Source organism: Trichechus manatus, unplaced genomic scaffold (genome assembly GCF_000243295.1).
Source record: "Trichechus manatus latirostris isolate Lorelei unplaced genomic scaffold, TriManLat1.0 scaffold00123, whole genome shotgun sequence".
In the NCBI taxonomy this organism is placed as follows: domain Eukaryota; kingdom Metazoa; phylum Chordata; class Mammalia; order Sirenia; family Trichechidae; genus Trichechus; species Trichechus manatus.
In genome coordinates, this window is record NW_004444059.1 from 6424077 (window position 1) to 6442539 (window position 18463).

Sequence of the window (18463 nt, forward strand, 5' to 3'; positions counted from 1 at the left end):
AACTAGAAATTAATAACAGAAAACTGGAAAACAGACAAATATATGAAAATGAAATAACACATTAATAAACAACCAATGGGTCAAAGAAGAAATCAAGAGGGGAAAAAAAATACTTGGAATCAAACAAGGATGAAAAAACAACATACCAAAACCTACAGGAGGCAGAGAAGGAGGTACTCAGAGGGAAATTTATACCAGTAAATGCCTGCCTTGAAAAAGAAGATTCCAAATCAACAGCCTAACTCTACAACTCGAGGAGCAAAAAAGGAAAAGCAAATTAAGCCCAAAGCTACCAGAAGAAAGGAGTAAAGATCAGAACAGAAAAAAAAGAAACAGAAAATAGGAAAACAATAGAAAGAATCAACAAAAACCAGAAAGTGGTTTTTTGAAAAGATCAATAAAATCGACACACCTTTGGGTAGACTGACAAAGAAAAAGAGAGAGCAAAGGCTGATACCTAAAATTAGAGACAGAAGTGGGGACATCACAACCTATCCTATAGAAATAAAAAGGACTTTAAAGAGTACTATGAATAGTTATAAGCTAACTAATTAGATAACTTAGAGGAAATGGACAAATTCCTTGAAACGCATAAATTCCCAACAATGATTCAAGAACAGTTAGCAGATCTCAACAGACCTGTAAGTGAACAGACTGAATCAGTAAATCAAAAACCTCCCAACAAAGAAAATTCCTGGACCAGATGGCTTCACTGGGGAATTCTATCAAATATTTCTAGAGGTGACTATAATCCTATTTAAACTTTTCCAAAAAATAGAAGAGGAGGGAACACTATCTAACTGATTCTATTAAAGCGAGCACTACCCTGATACAGACAAAAGACAAAGACATCACAAGAAAAGTACAGACCAATATCCCTGATGAATACAGATGCAAAAATACTCAACAAAATACAAGCAAACTGAATCCAAAAACTTATTAAAAGGAAAAAGAAAAAGAAACTGTCATTTATTAATAAGCTATATTAGAGCAAGATGTAGTACTAAGTTTAAAATTAATCAAAGAAGCACACTTTGTCCTCTAAGGCAGACATATAAAGTACACAGCAACTCACACCCAATTACTTTAGAATTATACATAGAACAACACATATGCTAATTACTTACAATCAGAAACATGGATTTAGCTAAAATAGATTACCTTTATTTCCCTCTTTAGCATCACATACCCTACCATGACATAAGTAAAATGTACTCATTGTTTTCCTTCTCAACATTAAATATAAAGAAAACAAAAAACAGGATTCTAGGAAGATGGCGGTGTAAACAAACCATGGTTCCAACCCTCCTCCACAAGTAGAACAAGAAATACAAAAAGGAAACAGTGCTTGGCTTTGAAGGGCTCTGAATCAGGGAGCAAAGGACAGCAATGGGGAACTGCAGACAGGCAAGAATCAACAATGGGTTGCATGCAGTGGGAATACTGCTTCCCCCCAAATCCCTGCCCTTACCCCAGCCACATGGGCCACTGGCTGCTGTGAATGGGCATAGTGGCCCCAGAAAAAAAGCCTGCTCCCCTAACCACCACAGCCCCCGCCTGTACAAAGAAACAAGACCTGGAGCTTCTGCCCTAAAATTAACAAGACAGACCTCCCCAGGGTTCCACCTGGAATGTGTCTACACCTCCCCCACTCAGACACTGTTGGTTACAAGCCTACTGCAAATTGCTACAGAAGGCCTGCGCAGTGGAGTCCGCTCTCATAGTCAAAACTCTACCTGCCTCTCTGCACAACCCATAGCTCAGGCCTCTGAAAACAACAGGACAGATCTCTTAGGAAGTCAGTTCTGGTCCATCTGCACCCCCCTTCAGTCAGTGCTGAGGACTGCTGACTGAGGCTGCTGTGTGCCAAAAAGCAGGCATCTTTAGTGGAGGCTACACCCACAGCCAACATACTCTAGGGGAGCTCTGAGAGCAACAAGGCAGACCTCCCTGGGGCTCCATCTGGAGTATGCTAGCACCTTCCCCACCCTGATGCTATCAGCTGCAAGCCTACTGTGAACTGCCACAGAAGGTCTGTAGAGTGGGGCCTGTTCCCATAGTAAACATTCTACCAGACTCCCTGCGCATCCTGTAGCTCAGGACTCTGAAACCAACAGGACACACCTCCTGGGAAGTTAGTTCAGGGCTATCTGCTCCCCAATTCAGTCAGTGCTGAGGACTGCTGACTGAGGCTGCTGTGTGCTAGGAAACAGGCATCTTTAGTGAAGGCTACACCCACAGCCAATATACTATAGGGACGGCTATGATAGTTACAAGGCAGACTTCCCAGGAGGTGTGTATGGAGCATGACAGCCTCTACCCCACCAGGACACTGTTACCTGCAAGCCTACTGTGAATTGCTACAGAAGGGCCCTACAGTGGAGTTGCTCCCAGTCAGCACTCTACTTGCCTCCCTACGTACTCTACAGCTCTGGCCTCTGAAACCAATAAGACAAATCTCCCTGGAGGTCAATAAGGTTTAGTCTGCCCCTACTTCCAATTGATGCTGAGAACTGCTGATTAGGCTGCTGTGTGTTAGGAAGCAAGAGTCTTGAGTAGAGGCTGCTCTCACAGCCAACAATCTACCCAGGGGGACTTTGATAGCAACCAGGCAGACTTTCACGGGGATCTGACCAGAGCGTGACACCACCTCCCCTACCTGGTGATTGCTGCTTTCCAGGCTGTAGCAAACTGCTACAGAAGACCCCCGCAGTAGAGTCTGCTCCCAAAGTCAGCACTCTACCTGCCTCCCTGTGTACTCAACAGCTCAGGCCTCTGAAACCAACAGGACAGACCTCCGTGGGGATCAGTTTGGGTCTGTCTGCTCCCCTTAGAGTCAGCGTCAAGGACTGCTGACTGAGGCTGCTGTGTGCTAGGAAGCAGACGTCTTGAGTGGAGGCTACACCCACAGCCAAAATACAATGGGGCGGGCTCTGATAGAAACAAGGCAGATCTCCCTGGGGGTTCAATCGGTGTGTGACTACCCCACCACCAACTGGTAATTGTTGGCTGCTGACCTGACATGAACTGCTACAGAAGGTTCCCTACAGTGGAGTCAGGAGGTGGGTCACCTAAGTGGAGATTGGCCCCAACCACCAGAGTGCCACTGGGGCTCTGAAATCAACAAGACAGATCCTTCAGAGGTCCTTCAGGGGAGTGCCAGCCCCTCATTCTCCTGAAACAAAGGAAAGTCTGCCTGTGCTTCCCCTGAATGCCAGCTCAGGTATAAGCAACCCCCACAAAGCCAGAGGGCAACACCCAGCCCTAAAGACAGCTTGCTGGGTGTGGGTTTCCCGACTAAAAACGTGATTGCAGAAACAGAGAAGAGAAGGCAGTAATAACCAGAGATGGGGGCAGCACCCCCTGGTGGAAAGATTGATTAGCACACAATATCTCGCCTGAGTGGCAATGGCTGCTGGCGGACAGACTGACCACAGCGTGTCGTGTTCTCTAGTGTGTCTGGGAGACATTGAAAGTTAAGATACAAGATCTGAAACTTTCAAATCCCAATTAAACCAGGAAGGGAGAAGGAGCTATCACAGAGAGGGAGAAGAAACAGTAAGCAAAGGCCAAAGGCTCTACCCACCTAAGAGTTTCTTGGATAAAGTAATACAGGGGAAAATGAGAAAAGTGAACACCTTCGAAAATTTCAATGTCTCAACAACAACAACAAAAAAAAAATCACAAGACACACAAAGAACAGAGAAACAAATGAACATGACAAAGGGAGTAAAAGCACATTTAGGGATAACGAAATAATGAAAAAAAAGGTAAGAATATAATATAACAACACTAAACATAATTAAAGAACTAAGGGAAAACATAGGAAATAAAAGAAACAGAATAAAACAAAAGAACAAAATAAGGATCTAAAAAAAGATACTGCAACTGAAAGGGACAATAACTGAGATGAGAAACACAACAGAAGGAATTACCAACAGATTTAATCGGACAGAAGAAAAAAATCAGCAAATTAGAGTATAAGATAGTTAAAATTACAGATGCCAAAGAGCAACAAGAACGGAGGTTCAAGAAGGCTGAGCACAGTTTAATGGAATTATAGGGCAACAACAAGAGACCTAACAGACGCATCGTGGGAATTCCAGAAGATGAGCGAAAGAAAGGGACAGAAAGAATATTTGAAGAAATAATGACAGAAAATTTCCCCAATCTAACAAAGGACATGAATCTACAAATCCAAGAAGCTCAAAGCACCCCAAGCAGGATAAATGCAAGGAGCTCTACACCAACACACATCATAGTTAGGCTCTCAAAAATTAAACATAAAGAGAGAATCCCAACAGCAGTGAGAGATAAGTAAACAGGCACATACAAAGGATCCCCAATAAGATTAAATGTCGATTTTTCCTCAGAAACATTGGAGGCCAGGAGGCAATGGAATATTATTTGAAGTGCTGAGAAAAAAAAAAAACTGTCAACCAAGAATACTACACCCAGTAAAACTATCCTCCAAGAATGAGGGTGAAATTAAAACATTCCCAGGAAAACAGAAGCTGAGAGAGTTCACATCCACCAGAACAGCCCTACAAAAAGAACCAACGGGAGTTCTGTAGATGGAAGGGAAAAGACACAAGTAAGTATTCAAAGCTGTACATAAAAAAGAAAGATCCCTAATAAAGGGAAATGCATGGACAAGTATAAGGGCTAGCAATAAGGTATTCATGCTTGATAATTCTAAATGTTTTGTCCTTCATATTTTTTAATAACAAATATATAAAAGGCAAGGATAAAATTATGTTACAAGGCATATGAAATATAAAGACATTATTTAGTGACAACAACAACAAAAGGGGAGAGAGAAATGGTTTAGATATAGAATTTCTTGTACGTTACTGAAGTTAAGTTGGTAACAACCTAACTTAGAAGGTTATAAATACAATCTCCTAGAAGGTTATAAATAACAATCTCTTAAATATAATATTCATGGTAACCACTAAAAAAAATACAGAAAATATACAGAAAAGGAAGGAGAAGGGAACCAAAAAAGCTCACTATAATAAACCAACAAAACACAAAAGCGAGAAGTACTAACGGATAAAGACAAAGAAGATTTAAGACATACAAAAAACAAATAACAAAATGACAGAAATAAGTCACTTCTTATCGATTTACAGAGAATGTAAATGGACTAAATGCTCCAATCAAAAGGCAGAGAGTGGCAGAATGGATAAAAAATAACATGATCCAATTATATACTGTTTACAAGAGACACACATTAAACCCAAAGACACAAATAGGTTGAAAGTGAAAGGATGGAAAAAAATATTCCGTGTGTAAATAATAACCAAAAGAGAGCTGGAGCAGCAATCTTAACATCAGACAAAGTAGACTTTAAGACAAAATCTGTCAGAGGAGATAAAGATGGACATTATATAGCGATAAAAGGGTCAACTAACTCAGAAGATTAAACATTTATAAATATATATGCACCCAACATCGCTTCAAGTATATATAAAGCTAACACTGATAGAACTGAAGGGAGAAATAGACAGTACTACAATAATAGACGAAGACTTCAATACACCACTTTCTATATTAGACAGAACATCTAGAAAGATCAAAAAGGAAAGAGATAACCTGAATGATACTATAAACCAACTAGGCTTAACAGACAAATACACAGAACACTCCCCCCAAAAACAGCACAATATACATTCTACTTTTGTGTACATGGATCATTCTCCAGGATAGAACACGTTAGGGCACAAAGCAAGTCTTCGTAAATTTAAAAAGGGTAAAATCACACAAAGTATTTTCTCTGAACACAACAGATTGATGCTAGTAACAGAAAAAAACCTGGAAAATACACAAATTAAAAAAATTAAACAACACACTACAAAACTACCAACGGGTCAAGGAAGAAATCAAAAGAGCAATCACAAATTTCTTAAGAGTCAAATGAAAATGAAAGGACGACATACCAAAACTATGGGATGCAGCAAAGATAGTACTCAGAGGGAAACTTCCAGCAATAAATGCCTACCTCCCCCCAACAAAAAAGAAGAAAGATCTCAAATTAACAGCCTTACTTGACAACTCCAGGAACTAGAAAGAGAGGAGCAAACAAAGTCTAAGCCCACCAAAAGAAAGGAAATAACAAAGATCAGAGCAGAAATAAATAAAATCAAAAACAGAAAAATAGAGAGATTCAATAAAACCAGATGTTGAGTCTTTGAAAAGATCAGTAAAATTGACAAGCCTTTAGCTAGACTGACAAATAAAAGATGTAAATAACCAAAACAAAAACTGAAAGAGGGGACATTACAACTCACCCTATAGAAATAAAGAGAATTATGACAGATTATCAATAACAGTGTGGCAACAAACTGGATAACCTAGATGAAATGGATAAATTCTTAGAAGCACACAACCTACCCAAACTGACTCAAGAGGAAAGAGAAAGTCACAAGAGACCCCATAACAAGTGAAGAAATCAAATCAGTGATCAAAAGCTTCCCAACAGAAAAAAATCCTGGATAAAATGGCTTCACTGGGGAATTTTACCAAACATTCAGAGAAAAAGTGACACCAATACTGTCTAAACTCTTCCAAAAGATACACAAGGAAGGAGTACTCTCTAATTCACTTTATGAAGCAAACATAACCCTGATATCAAAACTAGACAAAGACATCTCAAGAAAAGAAAATTACAGGCCAATATTCCTTATGAATATAGATGCAAAACTCCTCAACAAAATACTAGCTAACACAATCCAACAGCATATTAAAAGAGTAATACACCATGACCAAGTGGAATTTATTCCAGGAATACAGGAATGGTTCAACATTAGAAAATCAATCGGTGTAATATACCACATCCATAGAACAAAGGAAAAGAACCACATGATCATCTCTATGGATGCAGAAAAAAACATTTGATAAAATCCAACATCCTTCTTGATGAAAACCCTAAAGAAGACTGGAATAGAAGGGAAATTCCTCAAAATTTTTCAGGGGATATATGAAAAGCCAAGAGCCAACATTATACTTAAAGAAGAAAGACTGAGAGCTTTCCCCCTGAAATCGGGAACAAGACAAGGGTGCTGACTCTCATCATTTCTATTCAATATTGTATTAGAAGTCCTACCTAGAGAAATAAGACAAGTATAAGAAATAAAAGGTATTCATATTGGAAAAGAAGAAGTAAAATTATCTCTATTTAAGGATGATACGATCCTATATTTAGAAAGCCCCAAAGAGTCTACAAGAAAACCTATAGAGCTAATAGAGGAATCTAGCACAGCTGTAGGCTAAAAGGTGAACAAACAATCTGTTGAGTTTGTATACACCAGCAAAGAGAAATCTGAGAGGAAAATGAGGGAAACAATTCCATTTACAATAGCATCTAAGAGAATAAAATACCTAGGAATAAATCTAACCAGGGATGTGAAGGACTCATACAATGAAAACTATAAAACACTGCTGATATAGATTAAAGAAGACTTAAATAAATGGAAAAATGTTCCAAGTTCATGGGTTGGAAGACTTAATATTGTTAAGATGTCAATACTACCCAAAGCAATCTATGGACTCAATGCAATCCCAATCAAAATTCCAACAGCCTTCTTTACAGAAATAGAAAAACCAACCCCCAACTTTACATGGAATGGCAAGAGGCCCCAGATAGCTAAAACAATGTTGAAAGAGAAGAACAAAGTAGGAGGGCTCACACTTTCTGATTTTAAAACATACTACACAGCTACAGTAATCAAAACAGCCTGGTTCTGGTATAACAATAAACACATAAACCAATGGAATAGAATTGATAGCCCAGAAATAAACCCACACATCTATAGTCAACTGGTTTTTGACAACGGTGCTAAGTCCATTCCATGGGGAAAAAAAGAGTATCTTCAATAAATGGTGCTAGGAAAATTGGATATCCACATGCAGAAACAGGACCCATGCCTCACACCATACACAGAAACAAATTCAAAATGGATTAAGGACCTAAATGTGCAAACTAAAATCATAAAATTCTGAAAAGAACAAGTAGGGTCAACGTTGTCAGGCCTAGTTTTCAACAATGGATTATCTAATACAATAACAAAAGCACAAACAGCAAAAGACAAACAAATGGGACCTTACAAAAATTAAAAACTTTTGTTCATCAAGACTTTACCAAAAAAGTGAAAAGACAAGCTACCGACTAGGAGAATATCTTCAGAAACCATATTATCCAACAAGAATTTAATAACCAAAATATATATGAAATTTTGACAACAATAAACAGACAAATCACCCAATTATAAAATGGGCAAAGGACTCAACATTTCATCAAAGAGGACATTCAGATGGCCACCAGACACATGAAAAGATGCTTAGCATCATTAGCCACTAGAGAGATGCAAATTAAAACCATAATGAGATACCATTTCACTCTCTCTAGAAGTTATTAAAAATATATATAATGTATGGCCACACTTAAGCCACTAGAGAGATGCAAATTAAAACCATAATGAGATACCATTTCACTCTCTCTAGAAGTTATTAAAAATATATATAATGTATGGCCACACTTATATAAAAAAAACAAAAAAAAGACAAATGTAGAGACCAAAGTTTATTAGTGGTTACCAGGGTAGGTAGAGGGGGAAGAGGGTGTTATCAGTGATGGAAAAATTGCATTAAGGGTAGGGTTGTACAGTTGATTATTGTAATTACTGTAAGTTGTAACCCTATAAAAAGTTGAACTGGCAAAAGTTGTGTAACAGATATATTTACAACAATGAACAAAAAAAAAAAAAAAAGAGTAGCCACTGAGGCTGCTTATGTACAACCTTATGGGATTTAGTTCCTTGGTTTGGAGGTTTAAGGCCATGATTTCATGTGACATCCCAGTTAGTTGACCTAATAATGTGTTTAGTGCTTCTGTTCCACCCCCTAGTTCATTGTCTTAAAAGTTTGCAAAGGGCGATCCAAGGCACAGAAATTGGTATCTATTCAGTTGGAGCAACAGAGGAAGAAGACTCAGGAATAGGAGGAGGAGATCGAATGTGTGGCTAATTGCCTCCATGAACAACTGCCTCCTTTGCGATGAGACCAGAAGAAATGGATCATGCCCGGCTACCATTACTGAACAGTCTGATCAAAGATTCCATAGAAGAATCCTGATCAAAAGGGGGGAAACACAGACCAGAATTTCAAATTTTCAGACTCTAGACTTTCTGAAGCCATGGAGGATGGATAAACCCCTGAAACTACTGCCCTGAGATAAGCTTTAAACCTTAAACCAAAAATATCCCCTGAAGTCATTTTAAAACCAAACAACAGTTTAGCTTAACTAGTAAAAAAAAAAAAAAAAAGATCTGCATTGAGTATTATGCTCTTTTAAGAACTATCCATATGGGATCAAACTGACAACAGCAACTCAAAAGACTGGGTGGGAACCTTAGGGGGCAGTGTGTTTATGTTAATGAGGGAGGAACAACTCAGAAAAGGAGGGTGAGAATGGTTGCACAACTCAAAGAATGTTATCAGTGTCACTAAATTGTACATCTAGAAACTGAAATTTAGGAAAAAAAGAAAACAAAAAACTCCAAAGCTATAATGAAAAGTTGGATCAAGTAAGTAGTTTGCTTTATACACCTGAACTCCAGAGAAGAATTACTGTCATGACAGTCCTCAGGATTAGAAATTTGTTTAAGAGAACTTAACATGTTGTGCAAAGTATTAAACACAACTTGCACCATTAATGGAAGACATTATTGTTAAGGCACTGTTATGCTATAAGTTTTTAGAAAAAAAAAAAATTATGCTCATGAGGATTCATATAATAATTGGACCAATGAACTGAGAACTCCCTGTCCACACTAAATGGCTGTAGGGTTCTGATAAGAGCGATAACACCTGTTTATGCAAAGGCCAAATTGTTTCTCCCTGAGACTACCTCAAAGAATGGCTTTGATGGAAAATCCAGTATTTTCTAGAATACAGGTAATGCATAATGTTTACTTTTGCAACAGTGCTAGCATGACATTTAAAACTGAACAAAATAAAAATCAATTCTGTGAGAAGTGAGGAAGTTATAACACCCCAAACTTTAGGGGAAAAAAAAACCAAAAACTCAAAAACACTGAATAGTCTCATTATCACTTTAGAATTGTCACAGATCACTACGGTGTAGAAGAAAGAAAATTGGACTCCCATATATACCCAACCTGAGCAAATCACCCTACCTCTATTCCTTCAAATGTAAAGTATTAAGACAAATTCCAAGGGTCAAAGCGTGGTAAAATTTAATCATAAACAATGTTTAAATATGTACTGTTAATTACAATATTATACAGTAGGGAAGGGTAAAAATGGAAAAAGGTAGGAAAAAGATCTAATAGAGCAATGTTGTAAACATGCGAGCTAGGATAGTAAAACTGCATCAAGGAACAGTTTCAATCATGTTCAATGACAGATCGCCACTGGAAAAACAAACATATACTTCTAGATTAGTAATAACGATAGAGAAATTATAATAGTTTAACAGTAATAATATCAGGTAACATTTTAAAAGTCCTTATTACATGACAAACAATGTTTTGAGTACTTTCTAATCTGACTTTAATAATAACTATAACAAAAATGAGACTGAATCCCAACAACCTTAACAGCGTTTCATGAAAATGCAAAAATTATAAGTGGGCACATCCAGTAAGAGATGGTAACCACCTGCTCATCATTTATTTATGAGTTCACCAAGACGACAGATTACTTTTACATGGTTCTGCAAATCCTTGTCAATTTAGGGGATAAAAAAGCAGGCTAATTGGAATTAATGTCATTTGGATAAAGCTAGAGCTATCCAGAGTGCTTACCCACTTTGTCCAGCACCCCAATATTATTGACTACCAGTTCCCATTTGAGAGCTCCAGCAGACAATTCAACAGAGCATCAAGCAGGAAGTGTTTATCCAACTGCCTCCATGGCCAGTCACATAAATCTTTTAAATTACATGAATTTTAAACTTATAAGAAATAACAATTAGTACACGGGGGAAATTTACATACTCCTCTGTGAGGTGGACCACTTCTTCGATCATGAGAAAAACTGCGGCCCTCGTCATATTCTCGGTAATCAACATGACTGTAATATCTATTGTAGCTTCCTTCACCAGGTCTGTCTAGTAGTGGTGGTTTCTTTGGCACAATATTAACTACTCTATGGTAGCCATCCTAAAACAGACAAAAAGAAATATATAAAAATCACTAACTTCTCTATTTGGTTTTGGAAAGGTTTTCAAAAAGTACAGGAGTTCTTATCTTTAATCAAATAGGGTAAATGTATAAACAAATAAAGATGCATTAATGAAATAGCATGACTATAACTAATAGCAAGGTTTTCAAATGGATTAAAGGAAATCAAATTGTTCAACGAAGAAAGCCAGGTGTTCAAAATAACATGCAGCAATGCTAAAAATGAATCATAGGTAAAAGAAAAATTATAATTTTTTAATCATTTTAATAAAACATAAACTACAGACAATAAGAATATTACATTAGTTCTAATCTCTATATTGCCTAAGGATTTTAGAAATAAAACACATCTTGGTTTACAATGTTTGAACTGTATGTTCAAAAGAAATACAAGATTTTTACATACAAACAACAGCAAACAGGGAGATAGATACTGAGCTGGAAAGACCAAAAGGAAACATTTTGATATAGATCAAAAGAAAACATTTTGAGGAAAGCTTTTTGCTTTGGATTTGGAAGCAAACCAGAACTCAATATACAATTTGAACTAATTTTCAAAGTTACATGTTGCTAATGTTTTAAAGTTTTAGAAATTGGGTGGGTTTTTTGTGGAGTTGGTAGATAGGACAGAGGGAAAAGAATACCTTAGATTAGAATCTGTTCTAAAATAACCGAACAAAAAGATTTTCAACAGTAGCAAAATTGAAGTAGAGGGCTACAGAATGTGTATCCATAAATAATCTGGTCCTTGGCATTTATGGTAAATCTTTCTATCATACCAAATTAGATATATGTGAAAGAGATCTGAAGAACAAAGCTTTCAAGGTTTAAGATGTGATCAATATGAGTTAACAGATATGAGCCAAAAAACAAAAACAAAAACAAAAAAAAAACCAGCATAAAATCCAGCATTCAGAATGGGTTACTCTACCATCCTAAGCCTCAGTTTCCTCATTTGTAAAACGGGACTAAAGCTAACACCTACCTCATGAAGTTGTTAGAGGACTGTAAACGGAATGTAAAGCACTTAGCACAGGGTCTGGAACACAAGTGCTCAAAAAAAATGTTTGCTCTTTTGATTACTACCTTTGCAAGTCTATGAAAAAGACTAAAAAAAGTGTCTGTTTTCTTAAATTACTTTTTGGCATTAATAAATATAACTATTCAATTATTATCCAGTTACTATGTACTACTCAAATTTCCTAACGGGTAGGAAGTCTGACAACGTGCCAGGGGGAAAAAAGACAAAATAAATAGATCATATCTATTAGACAGCTAAAAAGACCTATTTTACCCCACGGGGATAAGGTGATTTCCTTCTTTAGTATACTAGATATCAAATTGTAAAATATATTCTATAAGCTTACACAGACTATAATACATGAACGAATTTTATTGACTCTTCCAGAAACTGTTTTTCTCAGAGATTTCAATTAAATCTAACCAAATACTGACCTTCTAAAAAAAACTGGCATTCAGCCAAAATTAACATGATTACAATTTATAGCATTTTTCTAATTCAAAATTTCTTTGTTATTCATAAGCTTAAGGAGCCCTGGTGACGTAGTGGTTAAGGGCTTGGCTACTAACCAAAAGGCTGGCAGTTCGAATCCACCAGCTGCTCCTTGGAAACCCTAAGGGGCAGTCCTGCTCTGTCCTGTAGGGTCACTATGAGTTGGAATAGACTTGATGGCAACGGGTATTCATAAGCTTAGAATCACTGATTTCTCCAATTCCAAGCAAACATAAAAATCCACTCCACAATATCCTTATTTGTTTGCTTTGTATATCCTCATTAGGGGGAATGGTGGCGGGGGGGGGGGAAGGGTGGAGTATACCTGCCTAAATACTTCTACAAATAGGAAGCTTATTACTTTACAAAGTTGCCAATTTTGCTGTTCAACTGCCCTAGTTATTAGGAAGTTATTTCAGGATTGTAAAATATATATATAGCAAAACTTCGAAAGAAGTAAAACTTGAGTCACATTTAGTTATACATTTAACAAATGTTTTTACTGAATAATAGTGTGTGAAAATAATCATTCCAAAAGTTGTTAATCAGCAAAAGAAAAAGAAAAAAAACTCTGATAGCTGTTCTTACATCTGGCAATGAAGATCAAATTGGCATTTCCTTTATGTTTTGAGAAAATGTTTAAATTTAAGTAAATTACGCCATCTCTGCTCCGTAGACATCTAATCTTAAAAGCAAACTCCCTATGTATATGAAAAGATTTAAGGAAATAAAGATCATTGTAGCAGCATGTGACAAAGCAGGAATTGTATTTTCAGAGAGAGAGTTCATGTTTTATCCAGATACACCATTCAGGAATTTCTTTTTCTTTCCAATAAAATCCGTAATCATTGGCAAAGATTTCAGAAATTTCCCTTCAAAAACTTTCATTATTAAGAAAATTCAAACAGTACTTTACATTCCCTGCACTGACAGATCTGAATGGAAGTACTACCACTATTTGAAATTCTTGTACAAATCTTACATTGAGCTATAAAACACATAATTTTCCTTTCTAAATGCTAACGTAAGTACATATGGCTTCAGGTACTAATATGTTTGGATCCTCCATTTTAAGAATATCTTAGAAAACATACAAACTAGAAATAAAAATTATGACTTATAAAGAATATATTAAAAGGTTTTTAAGAATAACAGGGTCACTTTTAACTAAAAAAAATAAGCTCAATGGAGTTGAAACATTTCTATTATTTCAAATACACGTATCTCAAATCTTGAGTTTGGAAATAAAATTTGAATTTACCTCAATGAAATCAATTTTTATTGCTCAGTTCATACTAATCATTATAAAAAATATCTACAACTTCCCTATCAATTGAAAAGGTCAGAATAAATCAATCTAAAACAATGTTTGTATATTTATGCCATGTATCAATTTTATGCAGATATTATTAGAATTCTCCCCAAAAAAATATAAAATCTATTGGACTTGCTCCTCCAAAGTAGTATTTATTAATGATATGATCATTCAGACCAAAAATAAAAAGTTTATGTGTTCATAATATCTTTAAAAGACTATTTTACTTGATCATTTATCTACTATGGCAGGATTTGGAAAGTAAATCTTGCATATAAACTTAAATACTTTTATGAATGTTACAATTCTATGAAATTTACATTTTCATGTTTGTCATTATCTTAGTGAAGAATTCCTACAAGGGCCTTTGAATTTCTGAAATAAGGATTTTTCACAGTTCGCTTGTGCTGGTAAAAATCAAGTCAGAATCAGGTACATATCAAATTAGTTTTGCAATTTTGAGATCGGAAAGGGTGATTAATAAGTAATTATTACTTAATTTGCTAAAAATTCCGATTTCATATAACTACCTTTTATGAGAAATGTCTGCATTTCAGTAAGTAAAAGCACCAACTTCATGGTTTATGTTTGACTCAATATAGAAATTCATTGCCAATTTTTCCAACACAAATGTTTAATTTCACTATTAACTAGATACAAATATTCGGGATTACCATGTTTCTTTAAAAAATATTTCTAACATCTCATTAAAATATACTTTGCACCTGTTTTAACATTAAAATATTTTATTTGTAATAGAAATTTTAATACAAAATCCCTTCCTTTTTTTTAAGCAGCTTTATTTCTTAGAGACACATATTTAAATATTTATTTACAGTTGAAATATGGTATCTTGAATTTGCTTCAAAATCTAGAAAATTGGGGGAAGGAAAGTGATGGAGGTACAGACAAAAACAAGATTGGCCATGAGTTGATAAGTGCTGCTGGGATGATTTGTCCATGGGGAGTTCACTATATTATTTTGTCTACTTTTGTATACATTTTTTTCCATGATTAAAGTCAAAACAACTAAAACACACTAACCTACAAGCAAAGTAACTAAGTACGATGGCACATGTAAATAGTTAATGCCATCACTTCCAATCAGAGTCAATCAACTGCAGTAGGAATGTAAGCCTCCTCATAAGGACAGACACCTTAGCAGTCTTATTAACTGCTCTATTCTCAGCACCTGGAACAGCACTTGGCACGTAGTAAACACCACATCCGTAACAGATATTCTACCTCGCTACCTTAATTTTATATTATTTTTTGCATTACGTCCTTTTTACTGAAAAAGTACCACATAAACCACATCTAATTAAAAAATTCTATTACACAGGATGATAGAATTTTGTTTTCATAAATTTGATGTTTGTTTCCTCATATTTTAAGACATGCATTTTTATTTTAGTGCTATTAGTTTTATTCATTCACAGATATGCCAATGAAATATAGTCAGCCCTCTGTACCCGTGGGTTCCGCATCCACAGATCCAACCAACCGTGGATTGAAAATATTCAGGGGAAAAAAAAGTTCCAAAAAGCAAAACTTGAATTTGCCATGGGCTGAGCACTACGCTGAATCCACGCAAATGCAGTGATGTGTAGGCATACCCTGCTGTAGCCTCCCGCCATTTCACACACCTCAGTCTCTCTCCAGCACTCTTTGAGCATTGTTTGCCTTTTGCCTTGTTCTTTTGCTACTTGTGTTGTGTGCACCCTTTGTTTCTGTGAAAAAATGGCTCCTAAAATGCAATTAAGTGGTCAAAGCAATCCCTCAAAGTGCTACCTCTCAACAAGAAAATAAAAATCTTAGATCTTTTGAAAAGTGGCATGTTGCTTGCTGAAGTGGGCTGTAAGGTTGGTTAAGAGCGAATCAAGCATTCACACAATAAAGCAGAGAGAAGCTGCAATTCGTGGACGTGTTCGTGCTGCCCCTATAGTGGCAAAATGGTCTCTCTGATGCGTGACAAAGTGCTTGCAAAGACTGAGAAAGCATTAAATGTTAAGCGTAAGCATTAACAACGATTTTACATAGCATTTACATTGTATTAAGTATTATAAGTAATCGAGGGATCATTTAAAATATGTGGGAGGATGTGCACAGGTCATACATAAATACTATGCCATTTTATATAAGGGACTTGAGCATTCGCGGATTTTGGTATTCACGGGGGTCCTGGAACCAATGTCCCTCCAGATACCTAGGGACAACTGTATCGGTATTTCAGGGTCATTTCAATGGCGTCTGGAGACAACGGGTCGGAATATTTGAAATTGGAATTGTCTCAGAAAACTAGGGCATATTGTTACAGACTGTAACCCAGAACTGATCCTATTTCTTCTGGAAGTTGTAACAAAAAGAAAGTTAAGTTCTTGCAATTCTGCCAACTAAGAAAGCATAACACCTCTTAGAAAAGCTCTATACAAAGGATTCTTAGGATCACACAGACCAAGGATCTGTGACATGGCAGTAGGCGATAGCAAATGTCCACTTAATATTTTGCATTCATTGCATGTAATTTAATATCAATGTATGCAATGTCAAAAACCGTAAAAAAAAAAAAATCAAAAAATGAAACACTGCACTCTAGCTAATGATATGCATGCTCAAGTATTTAGTGGGAAGTATACTGCTGTCTACGATTTACTCTGAAATACATCAAAACATTTAGATGAATTAATTGGATGGATACAGGATGGATAGATGGATAGACACATAATAAAGCAAAATTTAATAAATAGCTAATAGTTGAATCTAAGTGGTGAGTTTATGGATGTCCACTGTAAAATTCTTTCAATTTTGCTACATGTTTGAAAATTCTCATAATAAAATATTGGGGAAAGTTGTACTTACATGGTAAATTTAAATGAATACTGACTGTGTAAAATAATAAAAAATGTAGGACATAAAAAGAGTAGAGAATTAAAATATGCATGTGAAGACTGTGAATAACAGTATTTCATGAAATAAGAGTAGAAAGAAAAATATTTTCACATTAATACATTTTAAACATTATATGGAATATATATGTAATTGGGTTACCAAATTAAGTAGACCTGACTATTCAAATTGGACAGAGGAAAGATTTCTGGATTATATTTTGGGTACATTTACATCTAGGAATATATGGAATAGATATAGTCCTATATATTCTCTACAAGACCATTAGAAATTAACCAAATCATGTTCTGAATTCACTGAAGAATTTATTTTTGATTGACTAAACTCTCCAGGAAAGAGAAGTAACAATGGCAAGAACTGTAGAAACATTCAATCAACCCAAGTAAATAAATTACTATACTCATACCAAGCCCATTGCTGCCAAGTCAATTCCAACTATGGCAACTCTATAGGACAGAGTAGAACTGCTCCACAGGGTTTCCAATCTTTGGGTTAGCAGCCAAGTGCTTAACCACTGCACCACCAGAGCTACTTAAATATTACTATATAACTACTTACATATAAAATTTAACTATGTAATTAAAAATTAATATTGAATGTGATAGAAAATCAAAAGCATTGCTACTTTTGACATCACTACCCATCAATCTTTACTATTCTCAACTGCTGTGCTAAAATTCAGAAAAATTTTTCACTTAATTATTTGTACTGGGTTGAATAGTGCCCCCCCAAAATTCATGTCCATCCAGAATCTGTGCATGTGACCTTATTTGGAAATAGGGCCTTCGCAGATGAAGCCAAGATAAGATCATACTGGATTACGGTGGGCCCTTATCTATTGACTGGTATCCTTTTAAGAAGGTCATTTGGACAGACACACAAGGAGAAAGCCAAGCGATGACACAGGCAGAGACTAAGTGATGCACGTACAAACCAAGGAACACCAAGGACTGCCATGAACCAACAGAACCAAGGAGACAAAGAAGGATCCTCCCCTAGAGGCTTCAGAGAGAGCACGGCCCTGCTAACTCCTTGATTTCAGTCTTCTAGCCTCCAGAACTATCATAATAAATTTCTGTTGTTCTAAGCCACCCAGTTTATGACAATTTGCTACAGCAGCCCTAGGAAACTAATACACTATTCTAATGGAAAAGAATGTATTTGTTAACGGAAGGGAGAGAAAAAAAGCAGACTGCCTTAGCCCCAGTTATATTACAATGCCCAGAATATAAGCTGCTAATGTTCTCATTCAAATATCCAAACTTTACAGCTTCTAGAAATTCTAAAATTGAAACTTCTCTCCCATTTTTAAATAAGCCAATGGAATGGGCATTTTATATTGCAGTATCATTAAAAGGTTCCATATTACTTGTCTTTTCCCCAACAGGCTAACATGATGGACTCCCACAACTAGAAGTTTACCTCTATCTAAAAGCAATTCTGTCACAAAACTTGATAAAAGCAAAGCAATCAAATAACTAAGCTCATAGAAATCACAGCAGAAAATATGCTTTTAAAAAC

At 36.1% G+C, this 18463-nt stretch overlaps 1 protein-coding gene across 16 annotated transcripts in view; it reads right to left on the minus strand.

The window, feature by feature from the left end:
- PPHLN1 (periphilin 1) overlaps positions 1 to 18463 on the minus strand; it is a 145342-nt gene that overhangs the window by 96547 nt on the left and 30332 nt on the right. For 12 of the 16 annotated variants that reach the window (XM_023738863.1, XM_023738858.1, XM_023738856.1 and 9 more), the window contains one exon: positions 11022 to 11186. The exons of the other annotated variants lie outside the window; for them this stretch is intronic. In XM_023738863.1, coding sequence (XP_023594631.1) covers positions 11022 to 11186 — 165 coding nt within the window. The remainder of the gene's footprint in view (positions 1 to 11021; positions 11187 to 18463) is intronic. 16 annotated transcript variants of the gene reach the window in all.